The 26118-nt window shown below is 55.1% G+C and overlaps 1 protein-coding gene across 1 annotated transcript in view; it reads left to right on the plus strand.

Moving 5' to 3' along the window:
• Positions 1-26118, plus strand: part of CDH22 (cadherin 22) — a 70342-nt gene that overhangs the window by 26401 nt on the left and 17823 nt on the right. The window contains exons 3-8 of the mRNA XM_034424145.3: positions 5648-5942; positions 8230-8349; positions 16543-16710; positions 16995-17182; positions 17399-17652; positions 20439-20575. Of these exons, the coding sequence (XP_034280036.3) occupies positions 5648-5942; positions 8230-8349; positions 16543-16710; positions 16995-17182; positions 17399-17652; positions 20439-20575 (1162 nt within the window). The remainder of the gene's footprint in view (positions 1-5647; positions 5943-8229; positions 8350-16542; positions 16711-16994; positions 17183-17398; positions 17653-20438; positions 20576-26118) is intronic.

Here is a 26118-nt window from a genome sequence, read left to right on the forward strand (position 1 = left end):
TCCTTGATTAGTTTCCATCCGATGCTTCTTGTCCTGCCTTCGGGTGCTTTGGAGAACAGGTTGACATCCTCATCTTTGTGACAGCTGCCCAGATATCGGAAGACTGCTATCATGTCGCCCGTAGACCTTCTTTTCTCTAGAGCATACCCCAAATCATGCAACCGTTCTTCCTATGTTTTTGTCTCCAGGCCTTTAATCATTTTAGTTGCTCTTCTCTGCACTTTTTCCAAAGTCTCAACATCTTTTTTTGCAATGTGGTGACCAAAACTGGATGCAGGATTCCAGGTGTGGCCTTACTGAGGTTTTATAGAATAGTACTTCACCTGATTTTGATCCTATACCTCTGTTTATACAACCAAGTATTGTATTAGCTTTTTTTTGACTGCTGTGGCATACTGCTGACTCATATTTAAGTGATTGTCCACTAGAGCTCCAAGGTCCCTCTCACTGCTTTAAAGCCAGATTTCTGTACTGGTAGATTTGGTTTTCCCTGCCTAAGTGTAAAACCTTCCTTTTCTCTACATTAATTGTGTTGGATAGGGCCCATTGTTCAAGTCTTGGATCCTGAGTTTGTCTTCTGGGGTGTTGGCTGTTCCTGCCAGTTTAGTGTCATCTGCAAATTTGATGAGTTCCCCTTCTATTCCCTCATCTGAGTCATTAATGAAGATATAAAAGAGTCCTGGTCCTAAGAGGGAACTTTGTAGTGCCCCATTGCTTACTTCTCTCCGTGTAGCTGTAGGTCCATTAACATTAACCGTTAACAAACTATTTCATGGCATTCAGATTAGCAGCTAATACTGTGGGTTCGATGTCATGAAAAGTAGAAATCCAGCAGCTGGCTCAGAAACATCTGCGGAAAAAGTCCATCAGATTTTGAGTGGGGCACACAAGGGTTCTTCCTGGCCCCCTGTTCTTCAGCATTTCATGAAGAACTTGGGTGCAGTGAAGGCAGCCCATACCGCATCTGTAGACATTTGGGTGAGAGGACAGCAGTAAGATTCAAACCCTCCAATCGTTTTATTTCCCTGAAATTAGGTTTGGGTTTAGGTACAGATTAGATATAAATGGTGCTCTTGGTTGGAGAAATGGACTGAACATTGCAAGAGGACATTTTACAGAGACAAATGCAATGTTTTTCCTTCGCCTGGTGGCACAGCAGACTAAAGCACTGTTATTAACAACAGCTGCCTGCCATTACTGCAAGTTCGAATCTCACCAGGCTCAAGGTTGACTCAGCCTTCCATCCTTTCTAAGGTAGGTGAAATGAGGACCCGGATTGTGGGGGCAATAAGCTGACTTTGTATAAATATACAAAAGTATGAAGGCTATTGCTTAACGCATTGTAAGCCGCCCTGAGTCTCCGGAGAAGGGCGGCATATAAATAAAAAAAAAAAAATGCAGCTGTGGTTGGAGGCTGAAAAAATAATTGATCATATACTGAATGTGAGTGAGAAGTGCTTTGTGGGGCAGAAAAGATAAATCCTGTTTTAGGCTGAAATCCCAGAAGTTGAGTGGCCAAATCACGGGACATGATCTGCTCTGCATTGGCCAGAACCTGCCTCAAGTGTCGGCTCCTGTTCTGGACGCCAGGAAAGCCACTCATAGAAATGGGAGCCGGGTCAGAGAAGGGCAGCCGGGGTGAAAACGCATCTGAACGAGCTCCAGAGTGCAAGACCCCAGTCACAGGGTTCAGTTACAAAGGCCGATTCCGGTTGGATTAGAGGGGAGGCTGGGCAGTCCTCTGGCCTCCAGGACTCCTTCCACCTCTAGGGCCTTAGGAACTTCTCGGGTTGTCTCTTGCCGATTCAGCCGCCTGGCTGAGCCATGGCCTGGTTTAGGGGCTTCCTCAGAGGCCACCCAGGGACCTGGGACCGGCAGTCTGATGCCTGGGGATTGCTTTGCAGGGTTAATGGGGGCTGAGGGTCCCCCTTGTCTGAAGGGAAAACCTAAATCCCATTTCTGCCAAAGGGGGTGATCTGGGATGGTTCCCCAGAGGTAATCATCTGTGTGTGCTTTTCCACTGGCCACGGGGACGGCCATGTGCTGCGCACTTCTAAGACTGCTCAGACGTCCCCCGGGAGCCTCTGGCCTCAGTCTGGGGCAGCAAAGGCCTCCCTTTTCGATGAAGAAACACAGCAGCCCAGCTGTGCCACAGAGGTGCCATTCATGCAGAGCAGCCCTGCAGAGTCCTAGGGCCTCTTCCCTCCATGTTGGCCACTCAGGCGTGTTTGGCAGGAGGCCGGGTGGTGACCCCTGAGGGGTTCTTCTCAGAGGGGAGCCCCAGGGAGGCCCCCTCCCCATTGAATTAATGAATAGCAGCCACCGGCAGGAGAGGGCTGATGGGCCAGTGTGAAGCCTCCCAAATGGCTTGTTCCCGCAGCAGAAATGCAACCAGGCACTGGGAAGCCTAGATTTTCCCTTGGAGGCCAGGAAGGAGGGGGCTCTCCGGTGCCCCAGCAGGCCTCCCCAAGAAAGGGTGGGCAGTGCGAGGGGCTTGCTCTCTGCCTTCAAGAGGGAGGAGGGAGGAGCGGACCTGGCAGGTATTACTAAGACCTGGTTGGGCCCGGAGGGTGGCGTCCCTCTGGTTGAAATGTGCCCACCAGGCTTCAGAGCATTCCATCAGCCGAGGGCCCAGGGGAGGGGAGGGGGGGTGGCGGTTATTATTAACGAGGATCTGGGTCCGAGGGAGACCACTGTGTCTCAGATAGCTGGATGTGAGTCCCTCCTTGTGAGGTGGGGCCGTGGGGTTCAGATGGGCTTGCTGCTTACGTACCTGGCTCCCTGTTGCGTGGCAACAGCCCTACCTGAGCTACTATTGACTGAACTTCCATGACGGCCATGGACCTGACCCAGTTAGTTCATGACCCTACTCACAGGGGAGGTCACACTCTGGACTTGATTTTTGTCTCTGGCCAGTGGTTGAGTGGTCTTGTTATAGGGGATATGGACATGGAACCCTTGTCATGGACCGACCACTCCTTCGCCTAGATCTTCGAACCGCGACCCTTCGCCGCAGGGAGGCGGACCCAATTAGATGGATCCGCCCCAGGCACCTGATGGATCCTGATAGGTTCCAGACGGAGCTTGGGCCATTTCCTGAGGATCTAGCACATGACTCGGCCGAGGACCTGGTAGCCGCCTGGGATCGGGCGGGTGGTGGGGCCTTGGACCGAGTCGTGCCTTTGCGGCCTCTGACCTGGTGCCGATCGAGTGCAGCTCCTTGGTTTACTGAGGAGCTGAGGGAAATGAAGCGCCGGAAAAAACGCCTGGAGAGCGGTTGGAGGGCCAGTCTCGCTGAATCTGATCGAACACTGGTAAGGTCGCATATTAAGACCTACCTAGTGGCGATAAAGACAGCAAAGTTTAACTACTTTTCCGCCTCTATTGCGTCATCAGGGAATCATCCGGCCGCCCTGTTTAGGGTGACCCGCTCCCTGCTCCATCTGGGAGTGCGGGAGGATCCCTTGGAAGGCAGGGCGGAGGATTTCGGACAATACCTGTATGACAAAATCGCTCAGATCTGGGGGGATTTGGACTCTGACTGGGTAGATCAGGGCAGGGTGACGAGGAATAGTCTTGAGAATGTTACCTGGGAGGAGTTTGATGCTGTGACTCCCGATGATGTGGACAGGATTTTGGGGAGACTTAGTGCGGCCACATGTTTACTGGACCCGTGTCCCTCCTGGTTGGTACTGGCTTCCCGGGAGGTTACACGAGGCTGGCTCCAGGGCGTTATTAATGCTTCGCTGAGTGAGGGTCACTTCCCTGCTGCCCTGAAAGAGGCGGTGGTGAGGCCTCTCCTCAAGAAGCCGTCCCTGGATCCGGCAATATTGGCCAACTACCGTCCTGTCTCCAACCTTCGCTTTATGGCGAAGGTTGTTGAGAGAGTGGTCGCGCGACAGTTTCCACAATTCCTGGAGGAAACATCTTATCTAGATCCGTTCCAGTCGGGTTTCAGGTCTGGGCACAGCACGGAAACGGCATTGGTCACATTGGTTGATGATCTCTGGAGGGCTCGGGACAGGGGTTGTTCCTCTGTTCTGGTCCTGTTAGATCTCTCAGCGGCTTTTGATACCATCGACCATGGTATCATGCTGCACCGGCTGGAAGAGTTGGGGGTGGGAGGCACCGTGTTGCGGTGGTTCTCCTCCTTTCTCTCCGACCGGTCGCAGTCTGTGTTGGCAGGGGGGCAGAGGTCGACCTCGAAGCCTCTCATCTGTGGAGTGCCGCAGGGATTGGTCCTCTTGCCCCTTCTATTCAACATTTATGTGAAGCCACTGGGTGAGATCATCCGTGTCTTTGGGGTGAGATACCATCAGTATGCTGATGACACCCAGCTGTACATCTCCACCCCAGGCCACCCCAACGATGCCCTTGAAGTGATGTCCTAGTGCCTGGAGGCTGTGCGGATCTGGATGGGGAGGAACAGGCTCAAACTCAACCCTTCCAAGACAGAGTGGCTGTGGCTCCCGGCATCCCGATATAGTCAGTTGACTCCATCACTGACTATTGGGGGCGAGTCTTTGGCCCCCACAGAAAGGGCTCGCAATCTGGGAGTCCTCCTGGATATGCAGCTGTCGTTGGAGGAACATCTGATGGCTGTAACCAGGGGGACCTTTTGTCAGGTTCGCCTGATTCGCCAGTTGTGGCCCTTTCTTGATCGGGATTCCTTGTGCACAGTCACTCACGCCCTCGTCACCTCTCGCCTTGACTACTGCAACACTCTCTACATGGGGCTCCCCTTGAAGAGCACCCGGAGGCTCCAACTGGTCCAGAATGCGGCCGCGTGGGTAGTGATGGGAGCAACATGGCGCTCCCATGTAACCCCGCTCCTGCACGAGCTGCACTGGCTCCCAGTGGTCTTCCGGGTGCGCTTCAAGGTGTTGGTTATCACCTTTAAAGCGCTCCATGGCATAGGGCCTAGCTATCTGCAAGACTGCCTGCTGCTACCGACGACCTCCAATTGAGCCGTGCGCTCCCACAGAGAGGGCCTCCTCGGGGTGCCATCAGCCAAACAATGTAGGCTGGTGACCCCCAGGGGGAGGGCCTTCTCTGTGAGGGCACCTACCCTCTGGAATCAGCTGCCCCCTGAGATAAGGAGAATCCATGACCTCAATGCCTTCCGTCGTGCCCTTAAAACTCATCTTTTCCAGCAAGCCGGGCTGGTTTAAGAAGAAATTTTTTAAATTCTTTTAATCGGTTTGTGATTTCTTAATTTTTTGGGCCAAATTTATACATATTTTTAATGGTTTTTAATATTTGTATTCTATGTTCTTATTTTGGCTGTACACCGCCCTGAGTCCTCAGGGAGAAGGGCGGTATATAAATTGGAAATTAAATTAAATTAAATTAAGAGAAGGGAGGCCCCAAGAAGAAGCCTAGTTCTGCTTGACCAAGGAGACCAGAGGAGGGGGGTCTCCAGGGTCCTCAAGGTTTCCGCTTCCTGCCTGCCCGGCCCCTCTTTTAAGCATTAGGTGGCCCTTCCAACCTGGAAGCCCTGATGGCTGGGCCAACAATGCTGGGCAAGGGCTGAGATGGGTTTCTCCCAGGCTGTGAAGGGGGCAGGCACTGTGGTCAGCAGCCCCCCACGGCCGGGCCCCAATCATAACTGCACGCCCTGCACCTGACCTGCGCCTGTCTCCTCCAGATTCACTCGGATTCCGATGAGGGTGACGGCTCCATCAAGTACACCATCTCCGGGGAGGGTGCCGGCACCATCTTCCTGATCGATGAGCTGACAGGGGACATTCATGCCACGGAGCGCCTCGATCGCGAGCAGAAAACCTTCTACACGCTGCGGGCTCAGGCGCGGGACCGCCAGACCGACCAGCTGCTGGAGCCCGAGTCGGAATTTGTCATCAAGGTGCAGGACATCAACGACAGCGAGCCCCGGTTCCTGGGGGGGCCCTACATAGGGAGTGTGGCTGAGCTCTCCCCCATCGGTGAGTCCCAGCAGTGCCGGACCGGCTCTGCAGCCTCCTCTCAAGTGCCACAGCAGACTCTGCCTACCCGCCAAATGGTCTCCTGGCACACCCGCTGGCTGACCATCTATGGCTCCCGGAGCTTGTCCTACCCTGTTTGCTCTTTCATCTCTCCTGCGAGGAGAGGGTCTCTGCATGAAGCTGGCTGACTTGGGGGCCTCCCTAACCCAGCTGTAGTTCCTCCCCCGGCCTCGGCTGCTCCGGGCACCATTCCTGTCACTTCCTTTGCTTAGGAGATGGGACCAACCAGTGAGCCACCCACCCCCCTCTGATCCTGGGCTCTTCCCCCCGCCTGGATCTGGCATAGCCTTTGGCATCATCACCACCACTGCTCATCCTGACCCTGCCACTACGGCCTGGGGGGAGCCGGGCTGAACCTGGGTGTCTGGCGAGCACTGAAGCAGACCACTGACTTGCCTGTGGTGTCCCCTCGGTGGCGTCACTAGAAGTGGGAACCCCAACCCTAACCGGCCAAGGGGTTGGTCAGCTGGTCAGGCCCTCTGGGCAGCTTGTGCAGCAGCCTTGCCTGGAGCATCAGCTGAGCCTCTTTCCAACTGGGCCCCAAACCTGAGGGGGAAGCTGAGCTGCCCAACAGCCGGTCCACAAGGGAGCTAAGCCCTTTGGGGGGGGGGAGAGAGAGAGAGAGAGGGAGAGCCCTCTCCCGCCTGCACCCCAAACAAGGAGGGCAGGTTGCGTGGGAGCCACGGGGAGGGGAGGGGGAGTGCCTGCGCAGGTCTGGAGTGCCCAGTGGGCACCAGGCTCTCTTCGGCCCCTTTGCTCCCAGCACAGCTGGCGAAGCATGTATTGTTTTCTATAAAGAAACATTTAGTACCTCGTCGTTGTTCTGCTGCCTCCTTGAGAAGGGACTGCTGGGCATCACTGGGGCTGAGGCTCTTGCCCCAGATGCAGATTCTTTCAGCACAGCTCCTGAGCCCCAGAGTTCCCCTCCCCTTTCTGGGTGGAGCACGCAGGCGGCGAAAGGCAGCCGTGGGCCCCTCTGGGACTCTGAGGGACGGGGGGGGGGATTCAGATGGTGTTGGGGGGGTGAAAAGGGACCTGGGGGGTTCCAGGAAGCAGCGGCTGTGCCAGCTGGGAGACGGTGGGCAGGGCAGGAGCAAGCACGCTTTGCCCACAAAGGGGCTCCTGCGAAGGGAGCGGCTGCTGTGCCCGGCGGCCTCTGAGCGACTCAGGAAGCACCAAGCTGAGCTTGCAGGGCTGGAGCTGGGTGGGCGGCTCTGGTCTTCTCTGGTTTCCTGCCTTTCTTTGTCTTGCTCACTGCAGCAGCAACGTCTGTCCTTGTGAAGCCTCTTCCTTCAGCACCAGCAACCTGTTTTGAGCAAGTCACAGCCACGAGAAAGCGGCCACGCCTGCAGGTGGAGGGGTTTAGCAGCAGCAGCGCCCCTCACCCAGCAGGCAGCTAGATTCCCCCCCCAAGCATCTTCCTCCGCTTCCCATGTGCATCAGCGTGGGGAGGAGGGTCACTGGCCGGGTTAGGGCTGCTGTCGCTCCCCTTCAGAAAAACATCCACAAGGTTTGCAGGGAGCAGAATCCGGGGTGCACAGAAGGAGCCCCAAGTGGAGCAGAAGGGGGGTGGCTTCTGTCTCACGCAGTTGAACCCCCACTCGGGACAGGAATTCATTCACCCTTGGATTAACAGCTCTTGCCAGCAGCTTCTTAGGCAGGGCAGGGGGAACAAGGGGCCAAATAACAGAGCAGGTGGCCCAGATGGGACCCACATTTCACCCCTGTTGCAGGTTTACCTCATGCCGCCCTGAGTCCTACGGGAGAAGGGCGGCATATAAATTACATAAATAAAGAAATAAACGTTATGCACAGGTTTGAACAGTGCAGAAGTTGTGTCTCCTCAGACTCTTCCCATTGGCAACCTGACCCTGCCTGGCTCCTTGAGCCCCTCCCCAGGAGCGGCTTTTCCTCGCCCTCCTGGGAACCCGCTCCAGCTTCTCTGTGGCCCCTGGAAGTGGGGTGCCCAGAACTGGACTCGGGGCTCTCATCCAGCCCAACCGGCACAATGGAAGCATGATCCCCCGTGCAGCCCCAGATTGCATTGGCCTTTTGAGCCGCAGCATCTCCTGGTTGGCTCAGGCTTGGCTGGTGGCCCATTGCTTTAAGATCAGCAGCTTAGTGGGGGTGGCCTGACGGGCCTTCATCCCTTCGCCGGAGGCGGGCTTGCACGTGGGGTGGAGGCCGCAGCCGGGCCCTTCACCCGGCCTTCTTTGGCTTCCTGCAGGGACTTCGGTGCTGCAGGTCCTGGCCTCCGATGCGGATGACCCCACCTACGGGAGCAGCGCCCGGGTGGCCTACAGTGTCCTGGAGGGGGAACAGCACTTCACCGTGGACAGCAAGACCGGTAAGGGCCAGAGGGCCCCCAGGGGGAAAGGCAGGGAGGGCTTCGGGCGCCCTGGCCGGAGCAGTCAGGACCCAGGTGGGGTGTGTGTGTGTGTGTATGTGTGTGTATCTGATCCCTGGCCAGCTCTGCAGCCAGGCCCATTTAGGAGCAGACAGGCCGGTTCTGGTTCTGAGAATCCTCTGGAGCAGTTCTCCCCTCAACCTCTTCCATGGGGGGCTGTGTGTGGGAGGAAACGGGGCAGCCTCCCCCCTTCTCAGTTTTTCAGAGTTGGCTGCTTAGTTTCAGGCTTTTGATTAAAGGTAACACTTTAAATTAAGGATTGCTTTATAAATGCTCTATTAATATTTAATGAACGAACAGTGGAAGCCGCTCCATCCTTTAATAACTCCTAATAAAGCTGCTGTAAAATCTGTCTGGGATGAATCCGAGGGGATGAGGTCACCGCAAGCGGCCGAGATGCAAGGCCAGGGGGCTGCCCAGGTGGCGGGGGGGAGGTGGGAAGGGAAGTCCCCCCCCTCCGTCCCAACCCCACCAGCCCTCAGGGGAGCAGCAGGCACCACCCCCACCAGGCCCCCTTCCCCCCAGTTCTGAAGGTGGAGGGTGGCGCCCCAGGCTAGAGAGGAGGCAGCAACACCGGTCAGCTGAGGTGTGGGATGGGGCAATGGGCGAGCTGGGGGGGTTCTCTGCCTCCTAAGGGGAACAACCCAGGTGGGGACCAAGAAGGACCACAGACTACCCTGGGTCATGGGGTGGCAGCCATGACCAGCAGGCACAGGGGTGAAATGTCCCGGTTCAGTCCGGATCACACAATCTGATGGCGGCGGGTGGTTCGGAAAAATCCCTGCGTTCCCCGCCCATGCCCAGCTGAGCAGCACGATCATCAGAGGCTTTTTTTTTTTTTACTATTAAAAGCATTTTTTCTACAACCTCTTCGGCCAAAAAATGCTTTTAAAAGTAAAAAAAAGCCTCTGATGATCGCGTGGCTCAGCTGGGATTGTCAGAGGCTTTTAAAAGCATTTTTGCTACAACCTCTTGGGCTGAGGATGTTGCAGAAAAAATGCTTTTAATAGTAAAAAAAAAAAGTTGGCCACACCCACCCAGTCACATTACACCCCCCCCACCAAGCCACGCCCACAGAACTGGTAGTAACAAATTTTACGTTTCACCACTGAGCAGGCGTCTGTAAGGGGGAGGTGGGGCAGGCAGTGGGCTCTGGCCTTTGCAAGGGAGGAAGTGGGACTGGGGCAGACGGAGAAGCCCATCTGCCGCCTGCTCCCCTTTGCCCGGGGCTCTTCCCCTTTCCATCTGTGGTGTTCCTTCTCCTTGGGGGCAAAGACCCTGTGTAGCCTGGGGGGCTCTCAGCTGCCACTGCCCCACTGAAGTGGCTGGAAGTAAAGGTGCCCACTGGATTTCCGCTGGTCTTTGGCAGGCCAATATTCTGCCTTAACAGCCGGTTGCTCTCTTTTGGGGAAGCCTCTTTGCTTTCCCTTGGGAAACGTTTGTTGGGAGACCCAGCCCAGCAGGCCCAGCAGGCGGCCCCCTCCGGCCAGGCCCAGTGGAAAATGCTGCTTTGAACGCAGAGCCAGAGGGGAGGGGGGCTGCCTTCACAGTGGGGCAGGGGCGGTTGAGAGAGGAGCCAGTGGTTCTTCTCCAGCAGAAAAGACTGGAGGGCAGGAGGCAGATCGGCCAGCTTCCCTCCAACCTGTCCCAGCCAGCCCTGAGAGCAGGACTCTGCCACCCCCAAATGGGCTGAGGCTGTGGGCTGGCTCTGGCCCTTCCCCTCCCAAGGCCTTCCCCAGACGTTGGCCTTCCATGCCCGGATGTGAGGAAGCCTGGGGGTGCAGCTGTGGAGAGCGCCAGCCACTGGGAAAGGCCCCTGGGATCAGGCATTGCTTCTGATCCCAGAGTTTCTGCTCACTGACTGCTCCATGGATGGGAGGCCAAGGGGAGAGTGCAGGGGCCGCTAGCTTGTTGGAGACCCCTCTCTTCCTCCCCCCCCTCTTCTCAGGGTGAGGAGGGATGGCTGCTTCTCCTGGCTGGGTGGTCCCACCTGCAGGCTCCCACTCTGTGTTTGCGTGTGTGGGGAAGCCTCTCCTTTCCTGGCCCAGCAGCCAAGCAGTGGGCTGTGCCTGAGCAAGCAAGGGGCCCCCTAGGCCCCCCTGCCCCGTTTCGGTGCTGACAGCATCTCCCGCCATGCACCAGGCAGAGCCTTCCTGGGCCTGGAGCTCACGGTTTAATTGCCCGGATCGGCAGCTTAACTCGCAGAGCCATCGTGATCATTAATGCTGTAAAAGGAGCCATAAAATCTGGCACATTCATTTTTTGTAATATATGATAATGAGAGCAGTTTGCGTTTTCTTTTTGACTTTGACCTGGTTTCTCTGCTCCTGCACATCCAGGGAGGCCCAAGACAACCTCGGCTGCAGCCTTGGCTGTATGGTGCACCCGTGGCCAACAAAGGGGCATCAACACCCGCGCACAAGTGCAGGAGGGGGGTGCCGGCTTGGGAGGGCATAGGTGACAATCTGGGCAGTGCCCCTCCATCGCCTGCCCTGCTTCCAGAGAAGTTCCTGTGACGGCCTGTGGGAAGGACCTGGGAAAAGAGAAGCTGTATGGGAGGGTCAGAGAAGAGGCGGAGTAGCCCGCAGCTGCATAGTGGGCGGGGCCACAGGCTCAGAAGAAACCCTCCCTAGTTTCTTGGGTTGTAAAGGAGATGGGAAGATTATTATAGTTTTAAATTGGCAAGATTCTGTTAATGTAAAATAAGGTAGAATTCCCTCATCTGAAATCAATCTTGGAAGTCTGAAAGTATGGTTCCCTCCCTGTCTCCTTCATCACTCCAGAATTTAGGGAGGGTCCTTTCGGAGCCTCCTGACCCTCCCACTGTCCAGCTGCAGGCTAGGCAGTCTCTTCCTTGACTGTCCCCTCAGCTGCCTTTCTTGGCCTGGGCTCCCAGCCTTTCCCACATCCTTCCTGACCAAGCCGAGCAGGGTGGACACGTCTGATGTGGGAAAGCGACACACCACGCCCACCCGGCAGGGGAGGAGAGCCGGTGGTGAAGGGCCAGCCGAGCATGAACACCCGTGGTGGGTTAGCTGCGGCAGGGGCACCAGGGTGAAGTGGTTGTGGCCAGGCAGCCATGGCCAATTGTGCTAGACACTTTCTGAAGGGCCCCTGGAAGGATCCATGCGAGCCCACGCAAGCGGTGGGGGCACTAGTCTTCTCTTGAAAGGAAGGGAGGGAGGGAGGGAGGGAGGAGGCCCCTCTAGACAGCCTCCGGCCCCCCCAACCCCCACCCCGCACACACTATCATGAATTGGAGGCAATTATCTAATGATCTGACCACTTTGGTTTAAGTGTCAGGCCAGCCCAGATGCCCCCACCCCTGTCTGGCCCTGGAACACCCATGGACCAGGTTGCTTCTGCTAGCTGTCTCCAGATGGGACAGAGGAGAGGACACACCTGCTGCTCATCTCCGGCAGTCTCTGTGTGGGTCACATAACTTAAAAGTAGGGAAGCAGCTGCCTTCACCCGATCGGTCCCCGGCTCAGACAGCCCCTGGCAACACTCTTAGCTGCAGGTGGAGGAGACCCCATGGCTGCTCCTGGGCCTTCCTCAGCCCAGGGACACGGCTGGGAAAGGTCTCTGCTCGGGGCATCCCTCCCTCCCTCCCTTTCCTTTCTCCCTCCCTCCTTCGCTTCCTCCCTCCTTCTTTCCTTCCCTTCCTCTTGCAAGACTCCAAGCAGCGCCAGTCCTAGCAGAGGCTGCTCTCCCCCTTTTCCTCCTCCACATCTTGCTTAATTTAAACTCTTCCGCCCACCGCCCACCCAGGAAGCAGAGGGCTTTGAGGCGGTTGAGATTCTTCTCGGCTGTGGCTGCTGGGAAGGCAACCAGGCCAGCCCAGTTTCTGCAGGGCCTTGCTGGAAGTGCCTGTGGCCCACAGAATGGCTGGCGGTCCCCTCCTGCATTCCCCCCTCCACCTCCAGGCCTCCCTTCTCCTTTTGAGGGAGCAGCCAGGACCGTCTGGCTCGGCAGCAGCTGCAGAAGACCGAGGGAGTGTCAAACGTGGCCATCTTTACTTCTGTGTATTTTATTTGTGCTTTATCTTGTGTATTGCAGAGTTTTTATTTTTATTGTATTTATAGTTCCTGTCATTCCTGTCATGGATGTTTTAGCCCATGTCTGCTCTATGCAAGGCACCAGGAGTATTCTTGCATTGCAATGGTGGGGAAATACATTTACTAAATGAGTGAACCAAGGAAAGGAAGGCACGTCCGACGGTGCCCTGTGGCCAGGACAGGGGGAAACGCCAGGTGGGAGCGGGAGGCAGCCCAGCATCCTCAGCTGCAGGGCCTGCTGGGGCCCAGGCTTCCTGTGCCCTGGAGACCACTCTACCCACTTTGCCTGTCCTTCTCCTGGGTCTGGGTCAGGAGTGGGATTCTACTGGTTCAGACAGGTTCAGGCGAACTGGTTCGCTCCGACGATCAGCTAGGCCTGCCCGCCTGCCCCTGTACTCTACTTGCCTTTATTTCCTTTGTTTGAAGCCCAGGTGACGGGCGCAGTAAGCAGATTGCGGCACCTCAGCTGTTTTACTCACCGGGGGTGCAGTAGAATGTAAGTTTTAGAGTCGGTGTGCTCAGCGAACTGGTTGTTACACTGGTTGAATTCCATCACTGGTCTGGGCCCGTGGTCTCCCAGCCAGGCTCAGACAGAGGTAGCAAGTATACCCTTCGGCCCTCTTGGGCAGAGTGTGGAAGCCCCACTGGGCCTCTCTGGCCATGCCGTCCGTGCTGACGGCCCTTCCTATGGCCTGAGGAAAAGGCGGCCCTTGGCCAGCTCCCCCGCCCCCAGGCAGAGACCGAGACCCCTCCGGCCTGGCCCTCTTTGGAAGGGGTGGGCTGCAGCAAGGAGGTTGGTCTCTCCACTGCGCTGCCTCTCGGGGCCTTTGGACCCCCCTGGCTAGGTGGGCTGGCTGGCCGGCCAGTTGAGGCCTCCTTCCTCCCTGAGCCTTAGCAAAGTGACCCCAAAGTGAGCCCCTTCCCTGCCAGCTCAGTTCAAAGGGGTTCAGCATATCATGAGGAGCCAGGTCACCCCGTTAGATTTCACTGGGGGTCTTTGGGATCCAGCATGTCGCAGGAACTTCGTGATTTTGTCTCGGCTTCAGGGAAGCTTCTGCTGGGGGAAAGTCTCAGATTATTCTTAACAAATCGCAAAGTCTTTGCAAAATGTAAAGTACCAGACAACAAAAGATCTTCAGCCTCAGGATTTCTCCCTGCCAAAGAGGAGGAAGGAGACATGTCAGAGGGTGCCGGGAGCTTGGAAAACAAGACCTGCACTTCAGCCACCAGCCAAAGGGATGGAGTGCAGGCGAGAGATGCCTCCCCAGTTCGATGGCATTATCACCCATCTACGCCAGGTCTTCTCCCTTGGCACACTTGCTGGGCACCCCAACCCTACATTTCCCGCCATTGGCTTGCTATGGAGCCTCCCCTTCCTCCCTTAGCACATCATTAACCCTTTCTGATCCAGTATCCCGATTGCTATCTTAGCTGAGTTCCAGTTCCCATGTATTGGTCAGATACTTCTCAAAATCGCTTTATTTATTCCTTTTCTTTTCTTTTTTTAATAAAATTTTATTATAAATTAGAAACATAAAACAAAATAAAGACTATAACGAAACACAATCACATACATACGACTGAGGTTGATTCAACCCCCATATATATATAGTTTCTAAATAACATTACATGTCATCATACTACAGCTTCAGTTCGGTTTATCATACTGCATCTTGCATTTGTTAATCTTATATCTAATATTCCCTTATTTATATTTAGCTTGCTATTTACATTTCTGTGCTACATGCTTCCCTAACATCTACCTCATAACATTTTTACTTCTATCCATTGGTACCATTTATCCCAGCTTTGATTGAAAGTTGATTCTTGTCTATCTTTAAGAATATATGTTAGTCTATCACATTCTGCACACCACAAAGTTTTGTTGATAATCATCTGATCCGATGGTACTTCCTTCCCTTTCCAAAGTTGCGCATATGCAGTTCTAGCCGCAGTGCTGATGTGTATGAAAAGGTACCAGTCTGCTTTCCTTATGCCCCCAGGGTTTATTCCTAGCAAGTAGACCTCTGGTCTCAGTTGAAAGCTGGCTCCTGTAATCTCCATGAGCCAAACTTTTATCTTACTCCAATAGTTTTGGGCTTGTAGACATGTCCACCATTGGTGGTAAAATGTACCCCTGGCTGACCCACGTTCCCAACGTTCTGCTGAGGTTCCAGGGAACATCTTTGCGATTCTTGCTGGTGGTATATGCCATCTATATAACATTTTAAATATATTTTCTTTGAAAGACACTGCCATCGTCATTTTCGCATTCCTATTCCATATTTGTTGCCATTTTTCCAGATCTATTGAATATCCGAAATTCCTCCCCCAGGCTATCATCGAGTCTTTAACTATTTCCTCAGCTACAGATCGGGACAGGAGGAGGTTATATACCTTAGTGATACATTTCTTGTCACCTTCCAGGAGGGCTTTATCGAACTCTTGTGGTGAAGTGAAACCCCCCCCCCTTGACTTTATCTTTTTGATATCTTGCTTGAATTTGTGCATATTTATTCCTTTTCTTTAAGTCTGTGTTCTTCGCTGGGATCTCTGAGCTTCACAAATCTGGGGACCTGCATCTGTGCAGAAGACCTTGGAACCCTCTAGGCCCGTGGCCTGGTTGGGCAACAGCCCCCTCCCCCAATTTCAGCCAAACTGGCTCGGACCAAAGCTATCTCTCCTTTAGCCGGCGACCTCCTTGCTTTATCAGCACACTCTATTTTGTCTGGCCATTCCAACTCTTCCTCAGAGGGTGGCCCATCTGGACAGCTCCATCCACCTATGAATCCACCTATCCTACTCGGTCTCGGGTGACCGTGTTGTTCCTTTGCTTTGTGGATGGATGGATCGGCTGGCTGGGTGGGTGGGTGGATGATGTGCCTTCACGTCATTCTTGAGTCCTGGTGACCACATGGATTGGCCTTCTCCAGGAAGGTGTGTCGCTAACCTGTTCTTCAAGGCTCCCTGTGGCTGCCCTGCTGGGTCTGTCTGAGGGCCGAAGGGTGTGAAGGGCCAAAGCCGCGGCTGGCGGAATGCTTTGGCCGTCTGTGTCGCAGGCAGAGAGGGGGGGTTACCGGCTGGCCGGGACCCAAAGGGGGAGGGTGCTCTGAGTAGCCCCTGGGGTCTCCCGAATGGCCTCCTTTCTCCAGCAACTTCCTCAGAAGGCCAGCTGCCTTTTGCCAGCGACTGTCCCACTCTTCTTAAGCACAGCCGTTCGGAGGATCTGAAAAATGTTCCGTTTGTTGTGACCAGAAATCCCATTTCTCTGGTCCGGGTGGAAGTTGCCTATGAGGAGAGAGAGATCGTTTTTGTGCCTTGATTTGGTTGCCGTTGCAAGATCAAGGTGAACATTTGGCTGCTGCCGGTGAGAGCCTGGACAGACGGATGTGGCAATTCCCCCCCCCCCCGGCTCCCTTAAAGGACCCACCTCCGGTGGGTGGGCTGCAAGAGCACAGCCTCGCCTCCTTAAGACCCCACGCTCAGCATCCCCCCCTTATTCTCACCCTGTTTGTGCAGGGCAGCAGCCCACAAACCGCCCAAGGAGGGCACAGGGACCCGCAGCTGCCACACCTACCGTGGCTAAGCCCAGTTGGGGGCGCAGGGCTCCAGTGGCTGCCACCCAGCAGTGGACTCCCAGACACCCCCCCTCCTTTTCCTGTTTTTTTCCCCTCACTAATTCCTGCTGTGACTGTTCAGAAAAGAGGAGTGGGCTGGGAGGCTCCCCTGGCCCCCCTTCTGGCTCCGGGCTCCCTCCAAAGGAGCCAGGAAGGCTGTTTGCTGCTGCCGGGTTAGGCACTCCCAAAGGCAGAGCTCTGGGCAGCTGAGGAGCCCTTGCAGGGACCCTGAGCAGAAGATGCCCAGGGAAGGGGCCTCCAGCAAGCCCACCCCTTTGGCCTCCTGCCCTGCTCGGGGCTCCTTCCCCCACCCCCACTGGAGATCCTTCTGTTGTCCGAGGGAGCCCCCCCCCCCAGGGGCTGTACGGAGCTCTGTGGGCAGGGTGGGGTTGCTTGGAACGGAGGGGGCCACCAGAAAGGAAGAACCCTCACCTCATGGACCCCTTGGCCTCTTGCAGGTGTGATCCGGACGGCTGTGGCCAACCTGGACCGGGAGACCCAGGACCGCTATGAGGTGGTGGTGCGGGCCACAGATATGGCGGGGCAGCTGGGGGGCCTCTCAGGCTCCACGACCGTCACCATCGTCATCACTGATGTCAATGACAACCCCCCTCGCTTCCCCCAGAGTAAGGCTCCGGCCTGGGGGGAGGGGCAGGGAGGATGACCACAGCAGAGCTGGGCTCCGGGTGGGGGGGAGTGGGTCCCTACTGCTCAGGACTCCGAGGGCCCCAGCTCCTGGCCGGCCTCACCCATGCACAGCTCGAGGGGGGAATCCTGGAGAATGGTGGCAGGGGCTGTCACTGCAGGCCCTGATCGCCTCCTGAGAAGGGGCAAGACAGGCAAGAGCCCCCTCCCCTTTCTCCATGGGAATTCAGCTCTTCTGTCCTCTTGCCCCCCTGCCTCCCCCCAGAGATGTACCAGTTCAGCATGGTGGAAACAGCCCCGGTGGGCACGCTGGTCGGGCGAGTGAGGGCGGAGGATGCCGACGTTGGGGAGAATACAGACATGGCCTATCAGATCAAGGAGGAGGGGACCCTGGGGCCCTTCCGGGTGGCCACAGACAGCAACACGCAGGAAGCCCTGATCTCCTTGCAGCAGGTGAGCCCCGAACTCGGGACTGGAAGCCTCCCCTCCCCCGGGGGGCAGGAGCACTTGCCCACCCACCCTCTAGCTGTGGAGGGTGAACCCTCTGGGGAGGGGCTTTTTTTCCCTGCTCTGGGTGGGCCCCCTTCCCAATGCAAGGGGTCAGTCACGGGGGGCGGGGGGCGGGATAAGAGGGCAGAGTGATCCCCTCCCCCTCCTTCCTCCTTGCAGCCTCTGAACTTCGAGGCTCAGGCCGTGCACACCGTGGTCTTGGAGGCGCTGAATAAGTTTGCGGAGCCCCGCTTCATGAGCCTGGACACCTTCCGGGACCAGACCATCGTGCTGGTTTCTGTGCTGGATGCAGACGAGCCCCCCGAGTTCCGTCCTCCCAGCGGCCCCCTGGAGGTGCAGGAAGACGCCCTGGTGGGCTCCCTGGTGGGGGTGGTCACTGCGGTGGACCCCGATGCGGCCAGCAGACCCGTTCGGTAAGTCAGGTCTTCTCCTCCCTCTGAGAGGGCTGGAGGGGGAGGGGGGAGCAGGAGGGCCGGCCCCTGTGCCAGAAGGGACCGTGGCCAGCTGGGCTTGGACAGCCGGAGCCAAGCTGGCAAAACGGCTGGAGCTCACCCGCTCCAGAGAACTCGGAGGGAGGGGCTGGGGACCCCCTTCCCTCTGGTCTTGGGTTTTGGTTTATTTATTTATTTAGACAATTTATACTACCCCTACTCGCACATGGTGACTCAAGGCGGCTTACAAGGACGTAAAATTACAATATAAAAGAAATAAAAATAATAAAAAAGAAAGATAATAGAATAATAACTCCCAATCCCAACGGCAACACACATTCATACCAGCCATTTAATGGGCTCCATCCCACTCTGGGTTCCCCAGGCAGAACCGCTGGCAGAACCAAGCCTTCGGGGCCTTCCAAAAGAGTGGGGGGGGAGTCTAACCTCCAAGAGGTGGTGGTGGTGTTCCAGAGGGAGGGGGCCACCACAGAGAAGGGCTGACCTGCCTCCCCCACTTGGTTCAGAGACTGGACACACCAGCCCAGTCGCCAGACCCCCAAAGGGCCAGTATCTGTGGGTCTCCTCTTAGCCCAGGAACAGGGGTGTGTGTGTGTGTGTGTGTGTGTGTGTGTGTTCGGGGGGGGGGTTGGTGGTTTCTGAGCTCAGTAAAATCAAGGAGCACAGCCCACCCACCCCCGTCCCCCAAAGATGGCCAAGGGTTGTCACATTTTATTTATTTGTTTGTTTGTTTGTTTGTTTGTTTGTTCGTTCCTTCATTCATTCATTCATTCGATTTATGTGCCATCTCTGGGTGGCTTGCAAATGTTTCCTTCCTTGTCTGGAGATAAGGGGGTGGGGGGAAAGGCCTCTCAAAGAGCGGGGGGGGGGGGCTCTTGGTGCTTATTCAGGCTCCGAATGACAAAAGGGCGGCTGAAATATTTACAGCAGGTCAGGAAGGGTCTGGCAGAGTGGAAAGTCAGCAGGCTGGTTAAAAAACCATTTCAGGAAGCGATTAGGAAGGGGGGCCTTTGCTTTTGAGAACAAAACAAGCTGTCCAGGGAAGGAATGCCAGCCGGCATTTTCGGAGTTGGCGGGGGTGGGGCACAGGAGGGCATAACACCAGTCAAGGGGGCAGAGCTGGAATGAGTTCAGCATTTGCTTCTGGAAAGTCCGGTCAGGATTATCCAGATGGATGACATCCTGTATTAATATACTCATTTATCTGATGTTGCGATGGGCGAAGAACCCGTCCCCCAGGTGTGGCTCTGGGCAGTTCACGTAATTAAGCAACCAAGCAAGCAACAAGACCGATAAAACTGTACAAATATCAAGCAAAAGTCTTGTATCAATCAGCCCAGCCCTCCAGCGGGCTCCCTTTTGGAAGCCAACCGAACCTCTGGGGCCGTGATGCTCCCAAGGGTGGGCAGGAAAGACCCCCTTCTCCTCCTCCCCCCCAAGCTGGCAGAGGAAGCTCCTTAATAGGCAGTGCCAGTCACCCGCCTCTTCTGCCGGACCTCATGGCATGGAAGGCGGGGGGGGGGGGGGAGAACTGGATGAATTGGTGGGGCTTCTGCAGAGAGGGAGGTCTTGCCTTCTCTGAATACGACAACAGGCAGCAGGTGGCCCTTTGACCAGATTTCCACAGCACAGAAGCCCTGGGCCCACGGCTGTCAGGAGCTTTGCAGGAGCCCTCTGCATCTGCCCTCTCCGGCAGCCTCCCTCCCTCACCCGCCCACGTGCCCTGCACCTCTCCATCTGCTACCCAAGGAGGCTGGGACTTTGTGGTTGCTGCTCCCTGCATGAGCTGGTGTGGCGCCCCCTCGCCAGGCCCCGGGGCTGTGAGCAGAGTGAGCCTTGGGCTTGCCCCCCCATCCCTCCAGCCTCCTTTCCTCTGGCCTTTCTCCCGCTCAAGGTCTCCTGAATGAACCTTCTCCCTGGTGCCCTCTCTGGTTTGTCAGGTCTGCAGATTTGACGAGTGCCCTGCCACTCCTTCCTCCGAGCCATTAACTTTATGGCAGTGGCACTTTGGCAAAGACGTAGTGCCTCACAGACGCAGCCTCCCTGCCCGCCGGGTGCCACCAGGCTGGGGTGGGCATGCAAAGAGCTGGCATTGCCAGCTGGAGCTCCATGGGGGGGGGGAGGCGCTCTTCCCATCATGCTGACCTTTGTCTGATGAAGTCTTGTCAGCCCAGCCATTGGCTCTTGATCAGCAGAAGGATTGAAGCCAAGAAGAGACCCCAGCCCCAATTTTCAGGCTGCCTGCCTATCATGCCTCCCCTGCTACTGCCTGGGCTGACCCTCCCCCCACCTGTCCCTGGGACGGCAGCAGCTGCTGCTGTTTTGTGTTGAACCCCTTCTGTGCACGTGGGTTGGGGCGGTTGGGAAGAGAGACCTGTGGCTGTGGGGAGGGGGAAGATGGAAATGGCCTCTTTCTCTTCCCTGGCTTCTGCCTGGCCAGGCTGCAGGAGGGCACTCCTGGAAGGGAGAGGTTGCTGGGCATGGCCCTGGAAGCCCCACTTGTGCCTTCCCGAGGGGAGGAAGGGCAGTACGGCACAGCAGGAGGTGGGCTGATGGGCGGGGCTCCTGGAAGGACCCAGGCAAACCCTGTGCCAGACTGCTGCTGGGTTTGTGCCAGTGCCAGGCCGCTCGAGGGGAGCGCAGGTCTCTCTGCCCAGCCTTGCGCTGCCCAACCTCCCTGCCTGCCTGGCTAGTTCTGCCCAGTCCGGTCAGCTGCAGCTCACAGCTGCTGTCTTCTGGGCCCCCAGGTACGCCCTCGAGCCCCCCGAGGACACGGAGCAGATTTTTGATATTGACGCCCAGACTGGAGCCATCCTGACCAGGCAGGCCTTGGATCGAGAGACGGCCGGCTGGCACAACATCACCGTCTTGGCCATGGAGGCTGGTGAGCTGGCTGGGGGGCCTTGGGGGGTTTGCACGGAAGGCCTTTGCGAGGGGAGGTCTGCTGGAACCTCACCTGGTACCTGAGGACTCGGCATTGCCCCCCACCCCCAGGGGGGAGGCTGAGCAGAGCTGGCCCAGCAGAAGCCCCCTCCCCGAGTGATTTTATGAGTCCAAGAACAAAAAGGGGTCCGACAGTCCTCAGGACGAGCAGCACCGTCTTGATTTGGGGGAGGGGGCAAGAAAGGACCACCTTTGGAAGGACTGGTCCTGAGGGTGCCAGTGGCGTCCAGCCGAATTACACTCCCCCTTCTCACAGCTCTACGTGGGACATGTCTGCTTTGCCCCTTCCTCCCCGATCTCTCCCCCTGTTTCTGCTTTGTTTACCTTCTGCTTTCTTGAAAGGGGCCTCTAAGTGCTGTGGGGAAAGGAGTGGGAGAAGGTGGGTGCCGTGGGCAGCAGAGGGAGGGGCTGAGCCCTGGCCCCCGCCACGCACCCCCAAGGGGCTGTTCCTGTCTCCGGGGTGGGTGCAGATTGCCTTGTGGAGGCCCAGGGACTGCCCAGAGGGGCCCGGGGGGTGGGGGGTGGGGGGCAAGGCTAAGCACATGATGCCAGGCCCATTTCAGGGGCTTCTAGGAAGGGCTCCGTTCACACAGCAGGTTTAACTGGCTTGTGAGGTAAAGGTGGATTGGTGTGTTGTTAGGCAGCCTGTTGTGCAAGGCCATTACGGATCAGGGTGTTAGAGGGCCTGTTGTGTGAATGTAGTGGTTGTGGTCGACTCCAAGTCCTGTGGAGCCCCGCAGCTAAACTCGGAGCGAGGAGTCCTTGAGGCCCCCTCCTCACTCTCCAGCCTGTCTTTCCGTGGAGACCCCCCCCCAGTTCAACCATCCTTGCTGTGCTTGACGTGCTAGAATGGACGGCTGTCACTCAGGAGCTTTTTGTCTTGCTTTCATCGATAAGGAAGCATTGATGGGTGCTGCTTGACTAGGATCTTTCAGCCACTCAACCGCTAGGCCATCTAGCCTTCACTTCACTAGGCTTAGCGTAATCAGTATATATCGTGGGATGCTCCTTCAGAAGGCTGCTGTTGAAGTAAAGATATATTAGACCTGTAGCCCGATGCCGCCTCGACACAGAGGGCCTGACTTTGGGCAGGCTCAGGGACACAATGGAGGACGGTGGGGGCCCCCGCCCTGGTGTGTTGGGGTCCGTGGCATCGCAAAGGGTCAGGCACAACTTAGCAACCAAACAACAAAAAACACCGGTGACATTCCAGCAATCTGACGCAGACAGTTACACACTAAAGAAATCAGGGAAGGATCCCTTGTGCCAAAGGGAGTTTCTGACAAGCTCCGCTGCCTTTGGAAACGCTCGCATTGTTCTCAGGGTACTTAACGTTGATTGGTAGTCTTTAATTTTTTTATGAATGTCGTGGCCTGAAGCTCCTTTGTCTCCTTGCAAAGCTCTCCCCTACTTTTCTACTATTTTGTGGGTCCCCCCACCCCCCCAAAGCAAAACCTTTGGCTGTTTCCTTCAGTCTCATTGGAGGCTGCTTATCTGGTCCAGGCGATTTGGACTTATTCTCAGTAAATGGTGATTTCCCAGACCGTCTCTGTCCTTCTCCCCTCTCCCCACTTTGCTTTTCGTAATTTCTTCCTGAAAAGCTCGGCCTTGTGTCAGGAGATTGAGGCAGAAGAGAAGCTGAGCAGGTCAGCGTTTCCTTTATTACCTGTTAGCATGTTGCCACCTTTGTAAAGTGGCCGATACACTGACTTCCCTTTCTTTGACTTGCATTTCGAAAAGTCCTTTTCTGTTATTCTTAGCATCCTTTGCTAACCTTGGCTCATTACAAGCCTTCCTTGCCTCCGCAGTTCCGGGCTCTTCCCCCCCCCCATACTTCTCGTTGCGATCCGTCCCGCTCTCCATCACCTACTTACATCTTTTTGGTCTGCAGATCCTTTAAGCTTTTTGTGCAGACACAATGCCTTTTTCTACTCCATTTTTTAATTTCTCGTTGCAATTATTTGCTATTGTCCTTTTAGTATCTCCTTATTTAAGAACCCCCCACCAATCTTGTGAGCTCTTTTCCCTTTAGTTCTTCTGCCATAGAGCTTCATTTATTAAAAAATGGTATTCTGAAATCTGAGACACATATTAAAATTCCCCTAAAATTAAGGACTTGGTATTTACTACATCGTCAGTTTCCCCCAGGGCTGCTTCCCCTTCCTTAATTAAGTCTTCCTGTTGGACGCTGGCCTTATGGGGGCTTCTCCCACCTTCTCAAAGAGAAAGGGGTCGGGCAGACATTTCCTGAAAGGGCTCTTTGGAACATTTAGCCTCCCAACAGTGGTTGAGAAAATTAACTAATTAAAATTGAATCATGTTTCTTTGAGAGCATCATCCACATCTTCTCTTTGGTCAGATGGTCAGCAGTAGATACTAACGAAAATATTGTTTGTTGTTCCTCATTTACTATATGACAAAGCTATGAACCTTCTGAGCCTTTCGTTAAATGTGTCCTTGGGTGGACAATAGGCCCCTTTTTGGCCACTCCAGGCTCCTTCTGCTCCTTATCTGAACAACTTTCTGAAGCTTCTCAAAGCTTCAGAGAACTCAGTTTTAAGTTTCCCTGATCCGGTTTACCTCGCTTTGGTCAAACACATTTTTACCAGAATTTGCGGCCAACAGTCCATCATCCGCATAATTCAATCCCTGGTCTCTGTGACCCCATTTGCCCAGTGGACGTACATCTACAGAGATCCTCCATCATCTACGTCATGGTTGTCCCAAAGGTGCTTTTTAGAAGGCAACTGGACTCTTTTTCCTTAAAAACATTTGACTTCTTATCCAAGAAACTTCTCCAGAACCTTCCTCACCATTCAGTCAGGAGTGAATAATGTTTTCAAGGAAAAAAGAAACGAAAACCAAAAAAGTCCAGTTGCCTTTTGGAAAGCATCTTTAGGTCTGCTCTCGTAGAAGGCCTTCTCTTGCCCAGTGGACATGCTCTCGTAGAAGGCCTTCTCTTCCATGGATTGGAGGCTGGGTGAGAATTCCCCGGGAGCTTGATCTCCATTACTCTGTCACTGAAGTTCTGTGGTAGCTCTTCTTGGCTGTCTCATTTGTCCCCACATGAATCAGTCAGGAGGTATTGTAGTGAGTCTTGGTAGTTGTTCCCCATTGTGGCTGCCAGCACCCTGCACACACTGATGGGTTTGATGGCCAGCCACTGGTCTCTTCAGTCCATCCCCTGCAGGGAGCAGCCACGGTCCTCTGAAGGAGCCATGGCTTGGGATCCTGTTCCACAGAGTTTCCTTTCCTTCTGTGGAAAGCTCTGAGCCTGTTTCCTCTGAGGCCGAGGGATGCAAAACGCCTTGGAGGTCATTCTTGCATGGGGTTGCCCTTCTCATCCAAGGGGCTGCTCCTCCTTTGACCTCCGTCCTCCAGTCACCCAGTCTCTTCTGGCTGCTGCTTCTTTCAGCCGCTGTTGTGATGCGTCCCCCTCCCCCTTTGCTCTGATAAATCTTCGTGTTCTTGCACCGCCTGGAGCATGGCCCCTGCTCGCCAGTCCCTTGGCTTTATTCTTCAAGGACTGCTACAAATTCAATTTGACATTGGTGTGTACCACGCCAATCTGAGGCATGACACAAGCAGGGCACAAAGATTGTTAGTCAGAACTGCAAGCCCTGTCCATAGGTAGAATCATGAGGATACCTTAGCAGTCTTCCAGTCAGCCCTGTAGAGAGTCACAGAGATGACCTTAGAGAAACTGGACGGAGAGGAAGGTTGAGAAAAGATGAGCTAAGCCCAGGAATCAGAGAAAGTAACTTGCGTTAATACCTCCCTAATTTATTTAAGTTTATTTGTGGAGGGGAGATACTTAATCAGATCTCAAGATTCTGTTACTATTGCCTATATCAATAAAATATAGTTCTACTTTTTTTTTTGGCTGGAGTATCTCAAAGGCCTCCAAGCCACCTGCTGAATGCGGATCTGCTGAAGCCTTTCAGACCGATGGCTGATCAGCTTCTCTTTGACGAAGGAAGAGTGAAGAGGAACTTAATTATTTATTAGATTTATTTGCCACTCATCTCACTTTGGGATGCTTGTTCAATTAACTGGCAGCTAATGTCCTTAAGAAACTCCTGCTAATATCTAACTCTTGTGCGTGGTGAGGAGAGGATACCCTTTGGAAAGCTGCAGGAACGGAGCTGGCATCCTGAAGATTTCAGCTCTGTTCCTGCAGCCCCATGAAGGATTTTTTTTCCGTGCATGGAGGGCAGCTTAATTCCTTTGACCCGCTGTAGGAATGTTTGTGAGCAAAAGGGTTGCCTGCCAGGAGGATTTCAGCCCCATGCCTTTGGCAGGCAGCTCCTTCATCCCATCCTCTTTATGACCCAGAAGATCATTTAATGGCTGCAACTGGAAAGACTGGGATTGTGGTCATTGAGCACAGCTTCTCCTGGTCCCAGCCCTCCCCCCCCAAAGATGTCCAGTATGGGGAGACTTTGGGAAACTTAATTACTGCTCTTCTCAGTGACTGAGATTCCGGTCCCAATTGCGATTGTTAAGCAAGGACTAACTATATTCTGCTCCATTTAGTTCAGGGGTGTCAAACTCATGGTGTCATGTTGTTGTCACGTGATGTAGCACAACTTTTTCCTGTTCACTAAACCCGAGGTGGATTCTTCCTAGAGCCTCAACATCTTTTATAGACAAGAATACCTTGGTAAAACCACACTTGGCACACACTTAGAACAATTCGTTTGAGAGGGATTGGAACTCTTGGCGGCTCCCGCTAATTGTTCCACTCCCCACCAAACACCCCTATCCTTCTCCTGGATGCCTGATGTTGATGCTCATGCTTGTTTCTTAAGATGTCAGCCATGGAAGGCACCAACGGCTTTGCATTTCAAGCCCTCAGGCCCACTGTTTATTTGGGGGAAGGGGAGATGAGAAGGGATGCCCTGGGAGCTCCGCTGCAGACCCATTTCCTGGCTGAGGGAAGCTGCTCCCTGGAACCGAGGCCTCCGTGGTTTGCAGACGTCTCCTTACCCGCCGTCTCTGCCCCGGAATGGCATTGAAACCTGTGCAAGGAAACCAGAACGTCACCCTCTCTTAACCCTGAGCTGCAGAGATGTCGGAGCCCCCTCTAATCCCTGCTTTGTCAGCAGGAAGCACAGGGGGAAGGGGCTTTGGCGGCTCTCAGGAAACTCCCCCTCCCCACAGTCAGCAATTACTCAAGAGGTGAACTTCTCACCCCCTCAGCTGAGTCTGCAATTCTGCAGGACACCTGGCTTCTCCCCCTCCTGTTTCTCCTGCTCTGCTTGATCCGCACCCACTGGGGCCCCTATTCTGTTCTGAGTTCAAGGTTGAGAGCAAAGGTGTTTTCTGCCCAAATGGGGTTTCCAAAGGGGCTGCTCTCAGCCAGGGGACGCAAGACAGGAGTCAGCAGCGCCTGGTCTGACCCTTACAAGCCAAACCAGGTTTAGCCAGGCGTCAGGAGGGTTCAGGAGGAAAGGCTCCTCCAGGTGCAGCTCCAGGAAGGCT

This window comes from Pantherophis guttatus, chromosome 3 (genome assembly GCF_059756535.1).
Source record: "Pantherophis guttatus breed Tessera chromosome 3, ASM5975653v1, whole genome shotgun sequence".
Classification (NCBI taxonomy): Eukaryota; Metazoa; Chordata; class Lepidosauria; order Squamata; family Colubridae; genus Pantherophis; species Pantherophis guttatus.